Source organism: Salmo salar, chromosome ssa05 (genome assembly GCF_905237065.1).
Source record: "Salmo salar chromosome ssa05, Ssal_v3.1, whole genome shotgun sequence".
Lineage (NCBI taxonomy): Eukaryota > Metazoa > Chordata > Actinopteri > Salmoniformes > Salmonidae > Salmo > Salmo salar.
In genome coordinates, this window is record NC_059446.1 from 25,897,935 (window position 1) to 25,917,062 (window position 19,128).

General features: G+C 41.3%; 1 protein-coding gene across 1 annotated transcript in view; it reads right to left on the reverse strand.

The window, feature by feature from the left end:
- Positions 1-5,392: 5,392 nt before the first annotated feature.
- The window catches only part of LOC106604548 (phosphatidylinositol glycan anchor biosynthesis class G (EMM blood group)), a 124,383-nt gene continuing 110,647 nt past the window's right edge, over positions 5,393-19,128 (reverse strand). The window contains exons 11-14 of the mRNA XM_014199297.2: positions 17,772-17,906; positions 17,405-17,579; positions 14,589-14,749; positions 5,393-6,665 (exon numbers count right to left, since the gene is read on the reverse strand). Coding sequence (XP_014054772.2) covers positions 6,443-6,665; positions 14,589-14,749; positions 17,405-17,579; positions 17,772-17,906 — 694 coding nt within the window. The 3' untranslated portion in view covers positions 5,393-6,442. The remainder of the gene's footprint in view (positions 6,666-14,588; positions 14,750-17,404; positions 17,580-17,771; positions 17,907-19,128) is intronic.

The following is a 19,128-nucleotide window of genomic DNA, read 5'->3' on the forward strand; positions in this document are numbered from 1 at the left end:
ATGTTTACTGAACTTCTGAAGGACACTCTTGAGGGAGATATGGCACACCTGAGGGTTCCCATTATCAGCGTTGCAGAAATGTGTGAACTATTAGAAATAAATGGGATGACCGCTGCTGTATTGCTTTCACTCTCGAAGGGAAATATGTCCAGTATTTTGCTCTGCCTGTTGTGTGGGAGGGTTGAAGGGGGATCGTTCTCGGTCTCAAGTGGGAGGTGTTGAACCACCATAGAAGACAGGAGAAGAAGAAAGCTCACTGTTAATGTCATCAGTTTAACGTCGTTGCCAGCTTTAACTCAATCACACTTCTCTGGGCTTAGTCTTTTGGGCAGTGCACCACCCTAAATTTGGGCCCTGTTATGCTATGATTCCTTTGCCATAAACACAAACTCAATGAAACATTCACTTGGCTGTACATGTGATTGCCACAATTAAATTAGCTACACACTCTCGGGAATGTTGCTTTTCAGTCCAACTGTTGCTTAACATCATGGTCTGACCTGTGTTCATCTTAGTCAAAGTGATTTCAGAAGACCAATATTCTGATTTGGTCATAAGTGATTTCAGAACAGCTCTACTCTGATATGGTCATAAAGTGGTTTCAGAAGAGCTCTATTCTGATTTGGTCATAAGCGGTTTCAAAAGAGCTCTATTCTGATTTGGTCATAAGCAGTTTCAGAAGAGCTCTATTCTGATTTGGTCATAAGCGGTTTCAGAAGAGCTCTATTCTGATTTGGTCATAAGCAGTTTCAGAAGAGCTCTATTCTGATTTGGTCATAAAGCGGTTTCAGAAGAGCTCTATTCTGATTTGGTCATAAGCAGTTTCAGAAGAGCTCTATTCTGATTTGGTCATAAAGCGGTTTCAGAAGAGCTCTATTCTGATTTGGTCATAAGCAGTTTCAGAAGAGCTCTATTCTGATTTGGTCATAAGCAGTTTCAGAAGAGCTCTATTCTGATTTGGTCATAAGCAGTTTCAGAAGAACTCTATTCTGATTTGGTCATAAGCGGTTTCAAAAGAGCTCTATTCTGATTTGGTCATAAGCGGTTTCAGAAGAGCTCTATTCTGATTTGGTCATAAGCGGTTTCAGAAGAGCTCTATTCTGATTTGGTCATAAGCAGTTTCAGAAGAGCTCTATTCTGATTCGGTCATAAGTGGCTTCAGAAGAGCAATAATCTGATTTGGTCATAAAGTGGTTTCAGAAGAGTGATATTCTGATTTGGTCAGAAATTGGTTTCAGAAGAGCTCTATTATGATTTGGTCATAAAGTGGGTTCAGAAGAGGTATATTCTGTATTATCTGTGTGTAGTCATATCAATCTACCATTGATCACAAGAAGTTACACAAAAAACAACATGTTCAGAAATGGGCAATCTATTTGAAGAGGGGTTAGAAGACTTGAAGTGATACAGAACAAAACCTAAAAGGTAAAACAACCTATTATTTGAAAGGGATCATCCTCTCTCCTTCACCTCTTCTGCCCACATGGCTTGAAACAAAATAATATAACACACTAGCAAAATAGAGAAATCTTTGTTATCCACATCAGAAAACAACCTCTGGAGCTGTTGTGTCATGTTCTATCATCTACAGGTTTAGAATTCAAGAGTGTATTAGAACATTTAAGCAAATCTATTTCTCCCCCCTCCCCATCTCTACCACACATCCACAGCCGAGGAGCTTAGCTTTTACAACTTTTTTGTCGTGGCCAAGGTCGACAATGCAAACATTTCTCATCAAAATATTAGCATTTTCATTGTGAGATGAAAGATTACTCTGGAAGCTGAGCTTAGCCATGTGCAATAAGAACTGAGGCAGGTACACAGTGCGCAGAGAAGGCTAGACGACACCACGGGTCGCTTACATTAAGTTGTTTAACTGTCGTTGTGCCCTGGGGAAATAGTATTTTTTATTTAACCTTTATTTAACTAGGCAAGTCAGTTAAGAACAAATTCTTGTTTACAATGACGGCCTACCAAAGGGCAAAAGGCCTCCTGCGGGGACGGGGGCCTGGGATTAAAAATAAAAAATAAATACAATATAAATATAAGACAAAACACACATCACAACAACAGAGACAACACAACGCTACATAAAGACCTAAGACGACAACACAGCATGGTAGCAACACAACATAACAATAACAACATGGTAGCAACACAACATGGTAGCAACACAAAACATGGTACAAACATCATTGGGGACAGACAACAACACAAAGGGCAAGAAGGTAGAGACAACAATAAATCACATGAAGCAGCCACAACTGTCAGTAAGAGTGTCCATGATTGAGTCTTTGAATGAAGAGATTGAGATAAAACTGTCCAGTTTGAGTGTTTGTTGCAGCTCATTCCAGTCACTAGCTGCAGCGAACTGAAAAGAGGAGCGACCCAGGGATGTGTGTGCTTTGGGGACCTTTAACAGAATGTGACTGGCAGAACGGGTGTTGTATATGAAGGATGAGGGCTGTAGTAGATATCTCAGATAGGGGGGAGTGAGGCCCAAGAGGGTTTTATAATCATCAACCAGTGGGTCTTGCGACGGGTATACAGAGATGAGCAGTTTACAGAGGAGTATAGAGTGCAGTAATGTGTCCAATAAGGAGCATTATGTGGGTAATAATTTAAAACGTTTTTTTTTCTTCTTCTGCAGTTCTTTGATCTTCCACTACTTATATCTGTAATAAGGTCTGACAGTATCCAGATTACCATCAAACAGATTTTACGTGATTAAAATCCTAATATTTAAAAACTTAATGTAGAAATGAAGTCCCAACTGTCACCAGAAAACAGCCTAATGGTTTCGAAAATGGTATGATTAGAATGTAATAATAAATAAAGGAACATTTAAAATATATTTACATATTTATAATAAATCAAATAAAAAAAACGGATTCAAATGTATTTGACTAATTATGCACATGAATGGAATATTGTTAATTTTGCTAACCTGACCAATTACGTGATGCTATGTCGTCCAGTGATAAAATGATGCGCCATAATGTAGAGGAAATTATCCTTGACAGTTCATCACTCCTCATTTAATTCCATTGTTAATGAGATCACAAGTACGTGTTGCCAGAGCTTCAGGATCAACTGTGCAAGTTGACAAAGTAAATGTTTATACTTTAATATATTAAAGTCTACATAATTTGTACTATATTATAGTTTTATAATTTAATCTTAAACCTCTTGAGGATGTTCTCTCAAACAGTGCAATTGACAAAAACATTTTTATTATTATTAACAGACAGAAGGGGAAAATGTTAGCACAAAACCTATTTGAAAAACTGTTGGGTGAGGGAGGAGGAGTAAGCACAGACTGCTGTTGTGGTCTTGGCCGTCTCAAAATGTTAGTAATTATCATCTAAAATAGTCCCCCATTTTTCTCAAACTAAAGAGATTCCACAATCAAGATGTATGACTGAATGGCAGATGTATCCACTACAGAATCAAGGCTGCATCTCTGTACATTTAGCCATGAATAAGACATACAGCAGCTTAGCCCTTCACAGTGGTCACAGCTAACGTAAGGAAAACATATTTGACCAAAAAATTAAGACAAAATAACGTAACACATACATAGCTATTAGATTAAGGTGAGTAAAACATACATAACAATCACATCTAATATCATATATTAAAAGTTGTGTGATATGCTGCAATCTGCAAATTCATATGCTTATTTACCAGACATGTTATTATTGGACATGGAGAGTCCTTTATAAGGATATGGTTCTCTGTTCAAGTTCTTCAAGTTAACCAATCAGATTGTGTCAAATTAACTAACCGCTTTATACATTGGAATTGCATTCAGTATTCACAGGGGCATTTTCCTAGGGGATATCTTCATGAAAGAAAACAACTTTAATTTAAGTAAGCAATTTATGAGTTAATTTTGTAATCTAATTTGATTAGCGTGTTAGGGCAAGGGCTCCCATTTGCCAATGATTAGGTTTCACAGGTCTGGCAGAAGTAGGAAGACATGAAATTGTGGATTGGAGCACATATACAATTTTTAGATTAGAAATCAAATGAGCAATACAGAAATAGAAGTGAAATATTGCTTCAAACAAAATGTATTTATAAAAAAGAACCGCTTTTAGATGGAAAATGTAACCCAAGAATTAACCTTTGTCCCCACACAGCAGGTGAATCAAAATGATCTTTAGATTAACGACATTCACCCAGTGAAACAATTGTTGCCTGTATACTAGTAATGATCCACTGTATTCACAAAGCATTCACTGCATGTCTATATATTCCCAGAGTAAAACATTTGACAAACATCCAGTTGAAGTCAGAAGTTTACATACACCTTAGCCAAATAGATTTAAACTCAGTTTTTAACAATTCCTGACATTTAATCCTAGTAGAAATTCCCTGTTTTAGGTCAGTTAGGATGAACCAGACTCGTAGAGGTCTATAACGAGTTTTAATGACTGTTTAAATACACTTAGGTTGGAGTCATTAAAATGTGTTTTTCAACCACTCCACAAATTTCTTGTTAACAAATTACAGTTTTAGCAAGTCGGTTAGGACATCTACTTTGTGCATGACAAGTCATTTTTCCAACAATTGTTTACAGACAGATTATTTCACTGTATCACAATTCCAGTGGGTCAGAAGTTTACATACACTACGTGTATGGGGGGGTGGCAGCATCATGTTGTGGGGGTGCTTTGCTGCAGGAGGGACTGGTGCACTTCACAAAATAGATGGCATCATGAGGGAGGAAAATTATGTGGATATATTGAAGCAACATCTCAAGACATCAGTCAGGAAGTTAAAGCTTGGTCGCAAATGGACAATGACCCCAAGCATACTTCCAAAGTTGTGGCAAAATGGCTTAAGGACAACACAGTCAAGGTATTGGAGTGGCCATCACAAAGCCCTGACCTCAATCCCATAGAAAAGTTATGGGCAGAACTGAAAAAGCGTGTGCGAGCAAGGAGGCCTATAAACCTGACTCAGTTACACCAGCTCTGTCAGGAGGAACGGGCCTAAAATCACCCAACTTATTGTGGGAAGCTTGTGGAAGGCTACACAAAACGTTTGACCCAAGTTAAACAATTTAAAGGCAATGCTACCAAATACTAATTGAGTGTATGTAAACTTCTGACCCACTGGAAATGTGATGAAAGAAATAAAAGCTGAAATAAATCATTCTCTCTACTATTATTCTGACATTTCACATTCTTAAAATAAAGTGGTGATCCTAACTGACCTAAAACAGGGAATCTTTACTAGGATTAAATATCATAAATGTATTTGGCTAAGGTGTATGTAAACTTCCGACTTCAACTGTACACACACACACACACACACACACACACATCTATATATCTATATAACTAAACGTATGCATATTACGTTAGGGTATGAAATAGTTGAATAAAGTTTAAATACCATTTTTTATTAAAATAAACAGCTTACGACCTGTGTATGCTATGGCAGAAAGTGGGAGGGAAGTATGGCTTGCTATCAGCTTGGAACACATCTACAGTATATATATAACCTATATAATTGATATAAGTGTATGGAGGACTATTAGAAATATAATGCAACTGGGATAGAGCACTAGAGCCGGTGGTCAATAGAAGAACTTACTACTCTACTGGGATAGAGCACTACAGAGCCGGGGGTCAATAGAAGAACTTACTACTCTACTAGGAAAGAGCACTACAGAGCCGGGGGTCAATAGAAGAACTTACTACTCTACTGGGATAGAGCACTACAGAGCCGGTGGTCAATAGAAGAACTTACTACTCTACTGGGAAAGAGCACTACAGAGCCGGGTGGTCAATAGAAGAACTTACTACTCTACAGAAACAAAACAAACAATAACACAACAAAAGGAAGGAATACAAATCCAATTTCAAGAGATTGTGCTTTGACACATTCAAATGAAATTATTCATAGAATTTACCAGCCCTGCTCAATAAATACCTGAACAGACTTCAGTAGAACCCACCACCTTAAAATATCCAAATCTTACTAAAAAAGTTGTGCTTTAGTCCATACAAGAGACAAAGTTCCATCTGAGAAAGGATATTGCGTACCAAAAGGTGAATTTTAACATTTTTGTTTTAATTTAGCAGACAATCTTATCCAGAGTTACTTACAGGAGTAATTAGGGTTAAGTGCCTTGCTCAAGGGTACATCGACAGATTTTTCACCTAGTCTGCTCAGGGATTCAAACCAGCAACCTTTCGGTTACTGGTCCAACGCTCTTAACCACTAGGCTACCTGCCACCCAGGTGAATGCTGCAGTCCTAGAAGTCCAGTGCAGTGGACAGTACATTCACATCTTCTGTGTAGGAGTGGGGCATCCAGAAGTCAACTAGGACAGTATCAGGACCACCATTACCCATGAGTCTTTGCCCTTTGGCCCTTCTCCTTAATCCCTTCCTGAAAGTTGAGAGCCCTCTGAGCCGTGGGCTCCCTAGGGCCTGCTGGAGCTGCGGCTCTGCTCCATGGTGGTGAAGAAGAGGCAAATTGCAGCAGTGAGCAGTGTGTGCATGGACTCATACAGCAGCTTGGGTGAGAAGACGCTCCAGATGAAGAGGTGGTAGCGCAGGGCCGTGACCAACACCACGTAGGCCGCCGCCGGTACGGACCGCAAAAGGGCCAAGCAGTAGCATCCATGGCCGACCGCCACTGAGCTCCTGGAGAGAGGTGGAGAAAAGGGAAAGATGGAGATGAGATAGGGTGAAGAGATACAATGGGAGAGAAGAGAGAGATTGATTATCCTTCAATCAGAAGAATGGAAAAACAGATGTCAACAGCAGTCAAAACAACAAATGCCTACTGTACCTGACAAAACAAATGTCATTCGGCATTCACAGTTTGCATCTCATAGGTCACGTTTGAAAGCACAGATTTTCGAGTACACCACGTGTACATTCAACCTCCACATCTAAAGTATTTGATATAAAACAAATGCTATTGAACCGAGGCCTGGACTCAGACAAATCCTATTGCATCTCTCTTTGCCTTGAGGCACATGCTTTCAATCAGCCTTTCAACCTGAGAACTTGTATCTCGTCTGTCTCAATGCTTACGGTTGCATTAGCCTGACATCGACTCCTTAGTACCTCTGAAAAGAGCCTGACCTCATTGTCTATTTAGATAGGGCTGATAGATGCCAGCACATGTAGAAAGTACAGGATATGACCTTTTACGGCAGCTTTTCAATTCAAATGAAAGGCAGAGATGGAGAACAAGATGCACACTCTTCAAAGGGTTTCCCAGTCTCTCATTCGAAACAATCGGAAATACAGAGAATTGTACAAGCTGTTTGCACGTTGTCCTTTTACACTCACTCTCTTTCACATTTGATCTCTTTCACACACAAGTACACATGTGCACAAACACGCATTCAATCACAGCATCTGAAAGCTCCTCTGTCTGAGTCATTACAATGCCATTGTCGGTCTGAACAGAGCCACAGTTCATCCCATATTCAGACTGGGATATTGCAGCCAGGTAATCTCAAAGCTCTGGGGGAGGAACTGCAGCCAGGTAATCTCAAAACTCTGGAGGAGGAACTGCAGCCAGGTAATCTCAAAACTCTGGAGGAGGAACTGCAGCCAGGTAATCTCAAAACTCTGGAGGAGGAACTGCAGCCAGGTAATCTCAAAACTCTGGAGGAGGAACTGCAGCCAGGTAATCTCAAAACTCTGGAGGAGGAACTGCAGCCAGGTAATCTCAAAACTCTGGAGGAGGAACTGCAGCCAGGTAATCTCAAAGCTCTGGAGGAGGAACTGCAGCCAGGTAATCTCAAAGCTCTGGAGGAGGAACTGCAGCCAGGTAATCTCAAAACTCTGGAGGAGGAACTGCAGCCAGGTAATCTCAAAGCTCTGGAGGAGGAACTGCAGCCAGGTCATCTCAAAGCTCTGGAGGAGGAACTGCAGCCAGGTCATCTCAAAGCTCTGGAGGAGGAACTGCAGCCAGGTAATCTCAAAGCTCTGGAGGAGGAACTGCAGCCAGGTAATCTCAAAACTCTGGAGGAGGAACTGCAGCCAGGTAATCTCAAAGCTCTGGAGGAGGAACTGCAGCCAGGTAATCTCAAAGATCTGTGGGAGGATTTTCAAGCCTGGGAAATTTTCCCTCCCAAACAAATAAAGGCTCTCTGAGAGCTGCACTGAGGCAGTGGGTGGTAGTGTAATTTAGGGTAGGTGTTGAATCAAACACCTGTGGGTTTGTTTGTCTGCGTGTTCGCATAATCAGTGAGCATCCCCACACAAGCCCCCATGTAGGTGCCAACATAAATGACTGTACTCATCGCCACACACTGAATGTGTCCTTCTATATCTCTCTCACAAACAGCTATCAATGCACATAGCACACACATTTTGGGCCAGAAGAAAAGTATTGAAACAAAGGTCCGGACCTGAACTGTATGATGTTTTATTTACATTTACATTTTAGTCATTTAGCAGACGCTCTTATCCAGATTTTAATCGCAAATCTCTTTAGCTCACATACCATAAAGGTGTTTATATCAACTAACATTCACATTTGTAGCATTTACTCAGACAATGACAATGCTATATGAACAGCTAATCAATGGGGTTTAAAATCTAAACATGATCAAGCACTAAATACACTTTAAACTATGTCATCTGCATAGGTGTGGAAGTTGGCACAATATTCAAATATGATTTTGCTTAGTGGGAGCCATGTATAAGGAGAGAAGTGGACCAATAATAGATCCCTGTTGGACACTGGTAATAGCTGTATACATGATTAAGTAAAAGAAAAGTGGAACAAGAATAGATCCCTGTGGGACAACAGTAATGCCTGTAGACTAGATACCAGAATTTTGACTTTGAGACCGATACCCTTTTTAGTATCACAATACTCAATACCACGGCAAGAAAATAAGGCCAAAGTCACAGAATGGCACTTGAACCAGACTCAGCTACTGCACTGTTCAATCGTTGGGCATGTTTTAAGCTCAATATTTTACATCAACATCTCTCCCAAAGATGAGATGACATGGGTCACATTATGCCTAGCGAAAACCAAACACTGCATTCCATAGTAAGAACCTTATACCAACGGTCAAGCATGGTGGTGGTAGTGTGATGGTTTGGGGATGCTTTGCTGCCTCAGGACCTGGACGACTTGCCTTAATAAGGAACCATGAATTCCGTCTGTGAGCTGAAGCACAGCTGGGTCATGCAGCAAGACAATGATACCAAACACACAATCACGACTACATGAAAATGGCTAAAAAGCAAAAAATTTGACGTTTTAGACTGGCCGAGTCAAAGTCCAGACCTAATCTCAATTGAGATGTTGTGGTAGGACTTGAAACTAGCAATTGATGCTTGAAAACCCACAAATGTTCCTAAGTTAAAGTTGTTCCGCATGGAAGAGTGGGCCAAAATTCCTCCACAGCGACGTGAGAGTGATCAACAACTACAGGAAGCGTTTGTTTGGAGTCATTGCACCTAAAGGTGGTACAACCAGTTAATAAGTAAAAGGGGGCAATTACTTTTTCACACATGGGCATTGGGTGTTGCATAACTGTTGCATAATAAATATGTAATTGTTGTGTTATTTTGTTCAGTCATGTTCCCTTTATCTAATATTAGGTTTTGGTTGAAGATCTGTTAACATTCAGTATAAAAAATATGCAAAAGTTGAGAAAATTTGAAAGAAGGCAAATACTTTCTCACAGCACTGTATGTGTGGGTTACAGAGATGAGGTAGTCATTCAAAAATCATGTTAAACATTATTATTGCACACAGAGTGAGTCCATGCAACTTATTATGTGACTAGTTAAGCACACTCATTTCAGCTTTTCATTTTTTATTAATTAGTAACAATTTCTAAACACAGTCCAATTTGACATTATTGGGTATTATGTGTAGGCCATTGACAAAATCTAAATTTAATCAATTTAAATTCTGGCAAATTCAGGCTGCAACACAACAAAATGTGGAAAAAGTCAAGGGGTGTGAATATTTTCAGAAGGCACTACTTTCTGTTACTCCTACACCAGAGGCGTATGACGCAAGTTACTGTATTAGGTGTAGTGTACTCTTCAGAGACTAGACCCTCAAGGCATGTGTTGCTGCTCTGCTCACGCTGCCTATGTGGCAGGTAGCATTGACTGCATCGGGAGTGTGTGTGCTCAGCTGTGGCTTCGGTCTGCCAAGACACGCACAGCTGGTGTAGCAAACCACAACAATGTAATTATTACAATGATGTTGTGATGCAGAACAGGCCACATTACTCACACATGGGGCCTGATTCAACAGATATGTAATTAATCAAGGGATCGAGATTCATCCAACTCATTTTATGCCTAATATCTACGTTTTAACGGAATGCACAGGTGTCATAAAGAAAACTGCAGATGATTACATAAAAGGTCTACATAACCAGAATAAAGACATTTGTCTTGTCTTTGTTGTGGTGATCACATCTCTCAGCTCTACACATCCCCGTTCCTTTGCAGCAGGAGAGACCTGCCCGGCATCTGGCGTATTAGGTGTCTGTTCATGTCCTGTCCTAGGCAAAGGTCTCTAGCTCCCTGATGAGGTAGTAATTGAAGGGCATTCCCCTCTTTGGAAATGAGTTCAGGCATTAGTCAAGCACCTTCACGTCTGTACCACACCCGCCCACTCTCCCTTTACTTCCTGTCCTCTTCTTGGGCTGGCTTTAGTATTGATCATGACCCAGGGAGCAGGACTAAAAAGGGATGACTGACTGTAAAGGAGTGTGAGATACCGGATGTGCGTCAAGGGATACCACCTATAGAACTCTGGAGCTTTTGAGATTTGTCCCCTTTTGACACTCAAAAACACATCCCTGGCAATGCGTTTGCACCACATGTATTTTCCCATTTCTGGGTGCAGTCTGCACAGATTTGACCAGGACATATGTTTGAACAGCACTAGCAAATGTTGGGAAAGGGGGTTATTGAATTCTCTTTGTTTGCTTGGACTACTTTGGAGCACTTTTATCCTGGTGAAAACATGGCCCTAGACAGATCCTATTCAACAGCAATGAAAACTTTAGTTTTATCTTGCCCTGTGGTTTTAGGGTTTCCCGACAAGGGAGGTATTGATCAAAACCCATTTCCAGTATTTGGTTCTGTAGTGTGGATGCTGATGGGGCATAGTGCATTATAAATGAGCTGCATTGTGTCAGACTACTTAAGAGGTTCATTTATCACGCAGACCTCTCAAACTGCACTTTGTGAGTGGGGCCATTCTGGTGGAAAACTGCAGAGCTGGATGGTGGATGTGGACATGAATAATGAGAATTTACAAATCTCGGTCTGCTCGTATTATGTATGAGATACTCAGAGGGGATGGATTGTGTGACGCACGTTTCCCCAGATTAATCAATTGGTTTATGACAGTGTTACAAATATGGGACTTTACTTGAACTGGCTTCCTGCAAGAGCATATGTAAGGGATAAACAACGACGGGCTGACGTAGGGGGTTTGATGAGATCCCCGAGGCTGAACTTCACAGTTAACAAACCAACAAACTACCTGTCATTAATATTATTGATTAAAATAAAGAAGAGGGTCGTCAACTGAGAAGCTGACCAGTCTCAACTTGGCCACAGTTACGGTCTGACACACACAACATCATTGTAGAACAAAAATTGTCGACATATCAATGGCTCTTGTTAGCGGGGCACAACTGACTGTCCTTGACTTGACACCAGCACCACGGGTGGTCCTAAAAGCCACCCAGATATGCAAATGGTGCCATTTCGTGACATAGCGGAACGCGACTCGGTGACATAGAAGCAGACTCCCAAGGGGCGAGACAGGGAGTAATGGGATTTGGAATGTTCTCCTGCATCCACACTATGATGCTACGTCAAAGAGGGGATGATGTGACAGACAATTCTACCCATTTCTCTGCTTTAATTAATGTGTGTAAATGCATGTGTGTGTATGTATGTACAGTACCAGTCAAACGTTTGGACACACCTACTCATTCAAGGGTTTTTCTTGATTTCGACTATTTTCTACATTGTAGAATAATAGTGAAGTCTTCAAAACTATGAAATAACACATATGGAATTATGTAGTAACCAAAAAAGTGTCAAACCAAACAAAATATATTTTCGATTTTTCAAAGCAGCCACCCTTAGTCTTGATGACAGCTTTGCACTCTTGGCATTCTCTCAACCAGCTTCATGAGGTAATCACCTGGAATGCATTTCAAATAACAGGTGTTCCTTGTTAAAAGTTAATTTGTGGAATTTCTTTCCTTAATGCGTTTGAGCTGATCAGTTGTGTTGTGACAAGGTAGGGGTAGTATACAGAAGATAGCACTATTTGGTAAAAGACCAAGTCCATATTATCGCAAGAACAGCTCAAATAAGCAAAGACAAATGACAATGCATCATTACTTCAAGACATGGTTAGTCACGAGCAATGGACATTAGTCCGGTGGAAATCTGTCCTTTGGTCTGATTTGGGATTTTTGGTTCTAACCGCTGTGTCTTTGTGACACGCAGAGTAGGCGAACAGATGATCTCAGCGTGTGTGGTTCCCACCGTGAAGCATGGAGCAGGCGGTGTGATGTTGTTGGGGTGCTTTGCTGGTGACACTGTCAGTGATTTATTTAGAATTCAAGGCACACTTAACCAGCATGGCTACCACAGCATTCTGCAGCAATACTCCATCCCATCGGTTTTGCGATTAGAGGGACAATCATTTGTTTTTCAACAGGATAATGACCCAAAACACACATCCAGGCTGTGTAAAGGCTATTTGACCAAGGAGAGTGATGGATCAGATGATCTGGCCTCCACAATCACCTGACCTAAACCCAATTGAGATGGTTTGTGATGAGTTGGACTGCAGAGTGAAGGAAAAGCTGCCAACAAGTGTTCAGCATATATGGGAAGTCCTTCAAGGCTGTTGGAAAAGCATTCCTCATGAAGCTGGTTGAGAGAATACCAAGAGTGTGCAAAATTGTCATCAAGGCAAAGGGTGGCTATATTTTTAATTTGTTTAACACTTTTTTTGGTTACTACATGATCCCATATGTTTTATTTTATAGTTTTGATGTCTTCACTATTATTCTACAATGTAGAAAAATTAAGAAAAACCCTTGAATGACTAAGTGTGTCCAAACTTTTGACTGGTACTATATGAGTGTAAGTATATGCGTGTTCACAATTCCCTTTTTCCCTCTCCAAGAGCAGGACTTCAAAGTGGTCGTTTTCATCAATTATTGAAAAGCTGGCGTGCATTTGGAGAAGGGGTCCCCCATGTTGGACTAGGCTTTACGATCTGCTTCGGCTGCATTTCGGAGCTAGTTATCACTCAACCTAATTGGAAATAGATGCCAGTAACAAAGAAGCTTAGAGGCCCCTTTAAAGAAGAAAACCACCACCCACCCACAAACATCTTTTTGATATTATCCACATCCTCCATCCCTTCTTTTTTCCATTCCATAACTGTTAGCTTATAGCGCTGTGATTCATACTGTAATGTACATTCAAGACACGGGGTAGCAACACTTATCTCATGTATTAATAATCACGTTCTTTTATCTTATGCTCTTTGAATTGTGCTCTAGGTGGCTAACTTGTTGCCGGAATCAAATGAATTAATGAGACAATCAATTAGGGGTGCAAGCGTTAAAACGATGTACAAAGTGTTCCCGGATCAAGGCGATCTCTTGCATCTTTGATGATCACTTTTGCGTTTCCAAATAACATCCAGGGGTAGCCTGCTGCGCTGCTGTTTGAATCCAAAATAAATTGGCATGTGGCCAAGGCGTTGTCATCGCATTATGATCCTGTCCCAATAATTACACACTGCAGTCTCATGCTAGACGGGAAGAATATACTGTCCTCTGTTGGGTTACTGTCCTCTTTTGTCTTTATGTATTATGGTACGGTAGTGCTCAATTCAGTTTCCATTCCAGTTTCGCAAATCAGTTGAAATTCCATTCATGAACAATTGAATAACTGGAACGTTTCACCAGCCTCTTGTTTTAGTCCGAATCAATGTTGTGAGTACATGGACTCCTTCCCTGCACAATTTAGGAAACATTTAATTCAACCTTTCTTTAACTAGGCAAGTTAGTTAAGATCAATTTCTTATTTTCAATGACGGCCTAGGAACAGTGGGTTAACTGCCTTGTTCAGGGGCAGAACGACAGATTTGTACCTTGTCAGCTCGGGGATTCGATTTAGCAACCTTTCGGTTACTGGCCCAATGCTCTAACCACTAGGTTACCTGTGAGTACATGGACATCCTCCCTGCACTAAATCCTCATGTTGTGAGTACATGGACGTTCTCCCTGCACTAAATCATCATGTTGTGAGTACATGGATGTCCTCCCTGCACTAAATCATCATGTTGTGAGTACATGGATGTCCTCCCTGCACTAAATCATCTGTTTCAAGGCTTTCAATCTACCAAATCTTCTACTTCATCATTGGTCTGCTACAGTAAGACAAACAAGCTCACAAGATAAACCCATGGTTAGCTGGTACCTGGGCTGTGTATGTTCGAATGAATTAACTTATGAATGTATCATCACTAATGACACTTACTGGTGTGAGGGGGCTGAGTGAACAGTAACTGACCTCTTCTCTGAGCTGAGGTAGCAAACCAGGTGGGCAGCCCAGAGCAGGGGCCCGGCATACGTGCTGAGGGCGGTGAGGAAGAAAGCCGGGGCCTCTACGTAGCTCTCCAGTCCCACAAAGCCCACCGAGATGTCAACCGTGGCAATGCTGTTGGAGTTCCCCTACAGACAAACAGCCAGCCAAACAGAAGATGTCAGTTTTATTAAGCTTCCTTTTCACACCTAACCTTAGCTTACTTAGCTAACGTAGTAGCTAAATAACGTGGCTTACTTAGCTAAAGTAGCTAACATACAGTAGCTAGTGTAGCTAATGTGAATATTTAAGTTAACAAAATGTAGCTAAGCTGGGTAAAGCAGCTAACTAAGTTAGCTAACTTCACTAACTACGTCTGACTTAACCTTGGGTAAAATTAATATATGAAGATTACGGAATACACTCAATGTTAACTTTGGAAAGGTCCTATTAAAACGTGTCAGTCCCCAGCATGCTCCTCCACTTCACAGGTAGCTATTCAGAGCTGTCTGTCACCTCACTGGCCTTGTAAGGGCTGCAGTGGTGGTGTAAAAACTCCCCTCCATCTCGTCTCTCCTCCCCACTGTTTTTGGCCCCGTCTCTCATTCCCCTTTCCATTTCCTGACGAGGGCTCAGGTGTGATGGAAGAGCTTTCGCGATTGCCGCGGGAGCTGAATTAATTCACCGGCTGATGAGGGCCACTAGCTCCCCTCTCTCTTGCCTGGAGGGGTGGATGGATGGAGTGAGTGCGTGCGTGCGTGCTCGTGCGTGTGAAAGGACCCATTCTGTCAAAGAGCTTGACTAAGCCACCCTCCAACGGACAAACTCAACACCATATTTTAGTGGATCAATTAACCCATTGAATCATGTATGTTCCACAGGGCCGATCATGGAGTGGCTACAAGAGGAGTTTTAGGACATTGGACTGCTCAGCTTGGCCTACAGTAGGGCTGGTTTACAGCTTTGTTGAGACTAACCATTACCCAGGGTCAATAATTTCACGCATGGGCACCTAGAGTGGTAATTAAGTGACAAAAACAAGGGGTTGGGGGAATTCAGGGACGCCAGAAAATGTTTTATTTGCTGAACACTGGGGCTGTGTGTGTGTGTGTGTGTGTGTGTGTGTGTGGTCTCGGGATGTTAGGTACTGTGACAGCAAAATATAATTGTACACTTGATTATGTTCACTGAAATAGAAAGACATGAGGAACTCTAGAAGACAGTGACCTCTTCTATGCATGAAAAAGTGACCTACCAACACAGACATACAGTTGAAGTCAGAAGTTTACATACACTTAGGTCGGAGTCATTAAAAGTCGTTTTTCAACCACTCCACAAATTTCTTGTTAACAAACTATAGTTTTGGCAAGTCGGTTAGGACATCTACTTTGTGCATGACAAGTAACTTTTCCAACAATTGTTTACAGACAGATTATGTCACTTAAAATTCACTGTATCACAATTACAGTGGTTCAGACGTTGATCTCAACAAGACTGGTTCATTCTTGGGAGCAATTTCCAAACGCCTGAAGGTACCACGTTCATCTGTACAAACAATAGCATGCAAGTATAAACACCATGGGACCACGCAGCCATCATACCGCTCAGGAAGGAGACGCGTTCTGTGTCCTAGAGATTAACGTACTTTGGTACGAATAGTGCAAATCAATCCCAGAACAACAGCAAAGGACCATGTGAAAATGCTGGAGGAAACGGGTACAAAAGTATCTATATCCACAGTAAAACAAGTCCTATATCGACATAACCTGAAAGGTCTCTCAGCAAGGAAGAAGCCACTGCTATAAAACCGCCATAAAAAAGCCAGACTACGGTTTGCAACTGCACAAAGATCGTACTTTCTGGAGAAATATCCTCTGGTCTGATGAAACAAAAATAGAACTGTTTGGCCATAACGACCATCGTTATGTTTGGAGGAAAAAGGGGGATGCTTGCAAGCCGAAGAACACCATCCCAACCGTGAAGCACGGGGGTGGCTTGCTGCAGGAGGGACTGGTGCACTTCACAAAATAGATGGCATCATGGGTGCACTTCACAAAATAGATGGCATCATGACGAAGGGAAATTATGTGGATATATTAAAGCAACATCTCAAGACATCAGTCAGGAAGTTAAAGCTTGGTCGCAAATGGGTCTTCCAAATGGACAATGACCCCAAGCATACTTCCAAAGTTGTGGCAAATTGCCTTAAGGACAACAAAGTCAAGGTATTGAAGTGGCCATCACAAAGCCCTGACCTCAATCCTATAGAAAATGTGTGGGCAGAACTGAAAAATCGTGTGCGAGCAATGAGGCCTACAAACCTGACTCAGTTACACCAGCTCTGTCAGGAGGAACGGGCCAAAATTCACCCAACTTATTGTGGGAAGCTTGTGGAAGGCTATCCGAAACGTTTGACCCAAGTTAAACAATTTAAAGGCAATGCTACCAAATACTAATTGAGTAAGCTACTGACCCACAGGGAATGTGATGAAAGAAATAAAAGTTGAAATAAATCACTATTATTCTGACATTTCACTTTAAAATAAAGTAGTGATCCTAACTGACCTAAGACAGGGAATTTTTACTAGGATTAAATGTCAGGAATTGTGAAAAACAGAGTTTAAATGTATTTGGCTAAGGTGTATGTAAACTTCCATCTTCAACTGTACGTCTTTCGCATCTTCATTTAGAAAAGTACTTAATCTGCTGTGTCTGCTTTGCACTCAAAATAAGAGATTTTTTTCCCTCATGCTTTTAAATATTTTGGGGGGAGTGCAGATCCCCCTCATCTAACGGTCCCTTACCTGGAAGTAGAAGAAGGCCTGTCCAAACCAGTAGTGCATGATGGTGGTCTGGGCAGCGTCGTAGTGGAGCTTCTTCCAGATGAACTGGGCCATCAAAGTCTGGACCAGCAAGCAGCAGCACAGCACCGGCAGGTTGTGGGCTCGGAACAACAGGGCCACCAACAGAACCACACCACTATAAAAAGATTACTGTTTTGTCCAATAACTATGCTTAATGAGTAAATAAGACAAATAAGTGGTTCTAAGCTGACTTGCATGGTTCAATAAATTTTGAATAAAACAATGTACACAGGATTCAAACTTGCCACCTACCGATTGCTAGCCCGCCTCTCTATTCTCTAAGCTATTTGCCATGTAGGCTACCTACCTGTAGATTTCCCATAAGCCCCTGCTCTTCAGCCGGGCATCGGCTGTGATGACCTGGGACCGCAACAGGTCCTTGGAGCCCGTGAAGAGGATGCCCAGGACGAAGACATACACAAAGCGTGCCTCCACGGTCCCCCTGAGGAGAAAAGAGATGAAGTGGTTAGCCTGTTTAAAACTTTGTTCAAGGAACTCAAGTGTCCAAGGGCTGGCCACTCCATCTGAATGCCCAATAACCTGTTTCTAGCCCCAGGTCCAGTTCAGATTTGAATTAGTTTGACTTTATTGTCTTTCTTTGTTGATGTAACATGTTTTGTCAGTTATTTTTCTGCTGTGCTGCAGTTTCCATAAAACTTTAAAAGAAATACAGAAACACCTTCAACCTGCCTCTGCAGTTGCCCTTACAAACAGCCTCAACACTTTTCATTACAAAACAGCCCCATCTCAGGAAAGAAGGCAGCCATTTCGTGCCTCACTAGACATCAGTTATCTCCATGGAGAGACGTGAGAAGTTCATCTGTTTATTTATTTATGAGCGTTTTACTCTCTCATGGGCCCAGAGGAAAAGAACACGGATAGATAAGGTCAAGTCTCCATTTGACAGCATTAAGGGGAGGTGAGTAGAGCTAAGTATACTCTGCTCAAACCTGGAGACAAACCTGCAGAATGAGGCCCAGTAGTGGGAAAAGATATGTTGATTTACTAACCCAAAACAATGTGTTGAGATCTTAAAGTGAGCTTGCACACTTCAGATTTTCTCCAAGCTAATGGATACATTTTCAACACCTCAACCTTTCTTGTTTAAAGCAATTATTGTGAGGAGATGACTGATTCATAGTTCATGTGAGTGCTGATGGTATATTTTTTTATTGTTATAGTTGAGATGTTTTTGGTCTATCTTGCTAGGCATAGCCTATTTTCATACAGTACGTATCTACCTTGTATCCATTAAGTTCAAAAAGTCCAGACTTTCATCGGACTGTAGTGTACAATTCCATACTTTTTAAAGTCTTGAAAATGGCTATTTGCCCGGAGCTTTTTCACACTAAGACCTGAGCAAGCACCCTGTACACAAGATACAAGACATCTGGATTCTAGATAGGTTGGGGAGTTGAAGGGCAAGCCAGTCTAGAAACTGATATGATGGCGGTAAGTACATAGACAGTCATCACACAGAGCCCCTCTTATTATGACAGAGAGAACTACACTGCTATCATTTCACACTTCAGAAATTCAGACAAACACCACTAACCTGGTAAAGAAAAAGACTAAGTAAAGAAAGATCAATACAAAGTCAGCTCCCAAGCCTTTTGAGTCTAATTAACGTGGATACACATACATACGTGTATTAGACATAGCAG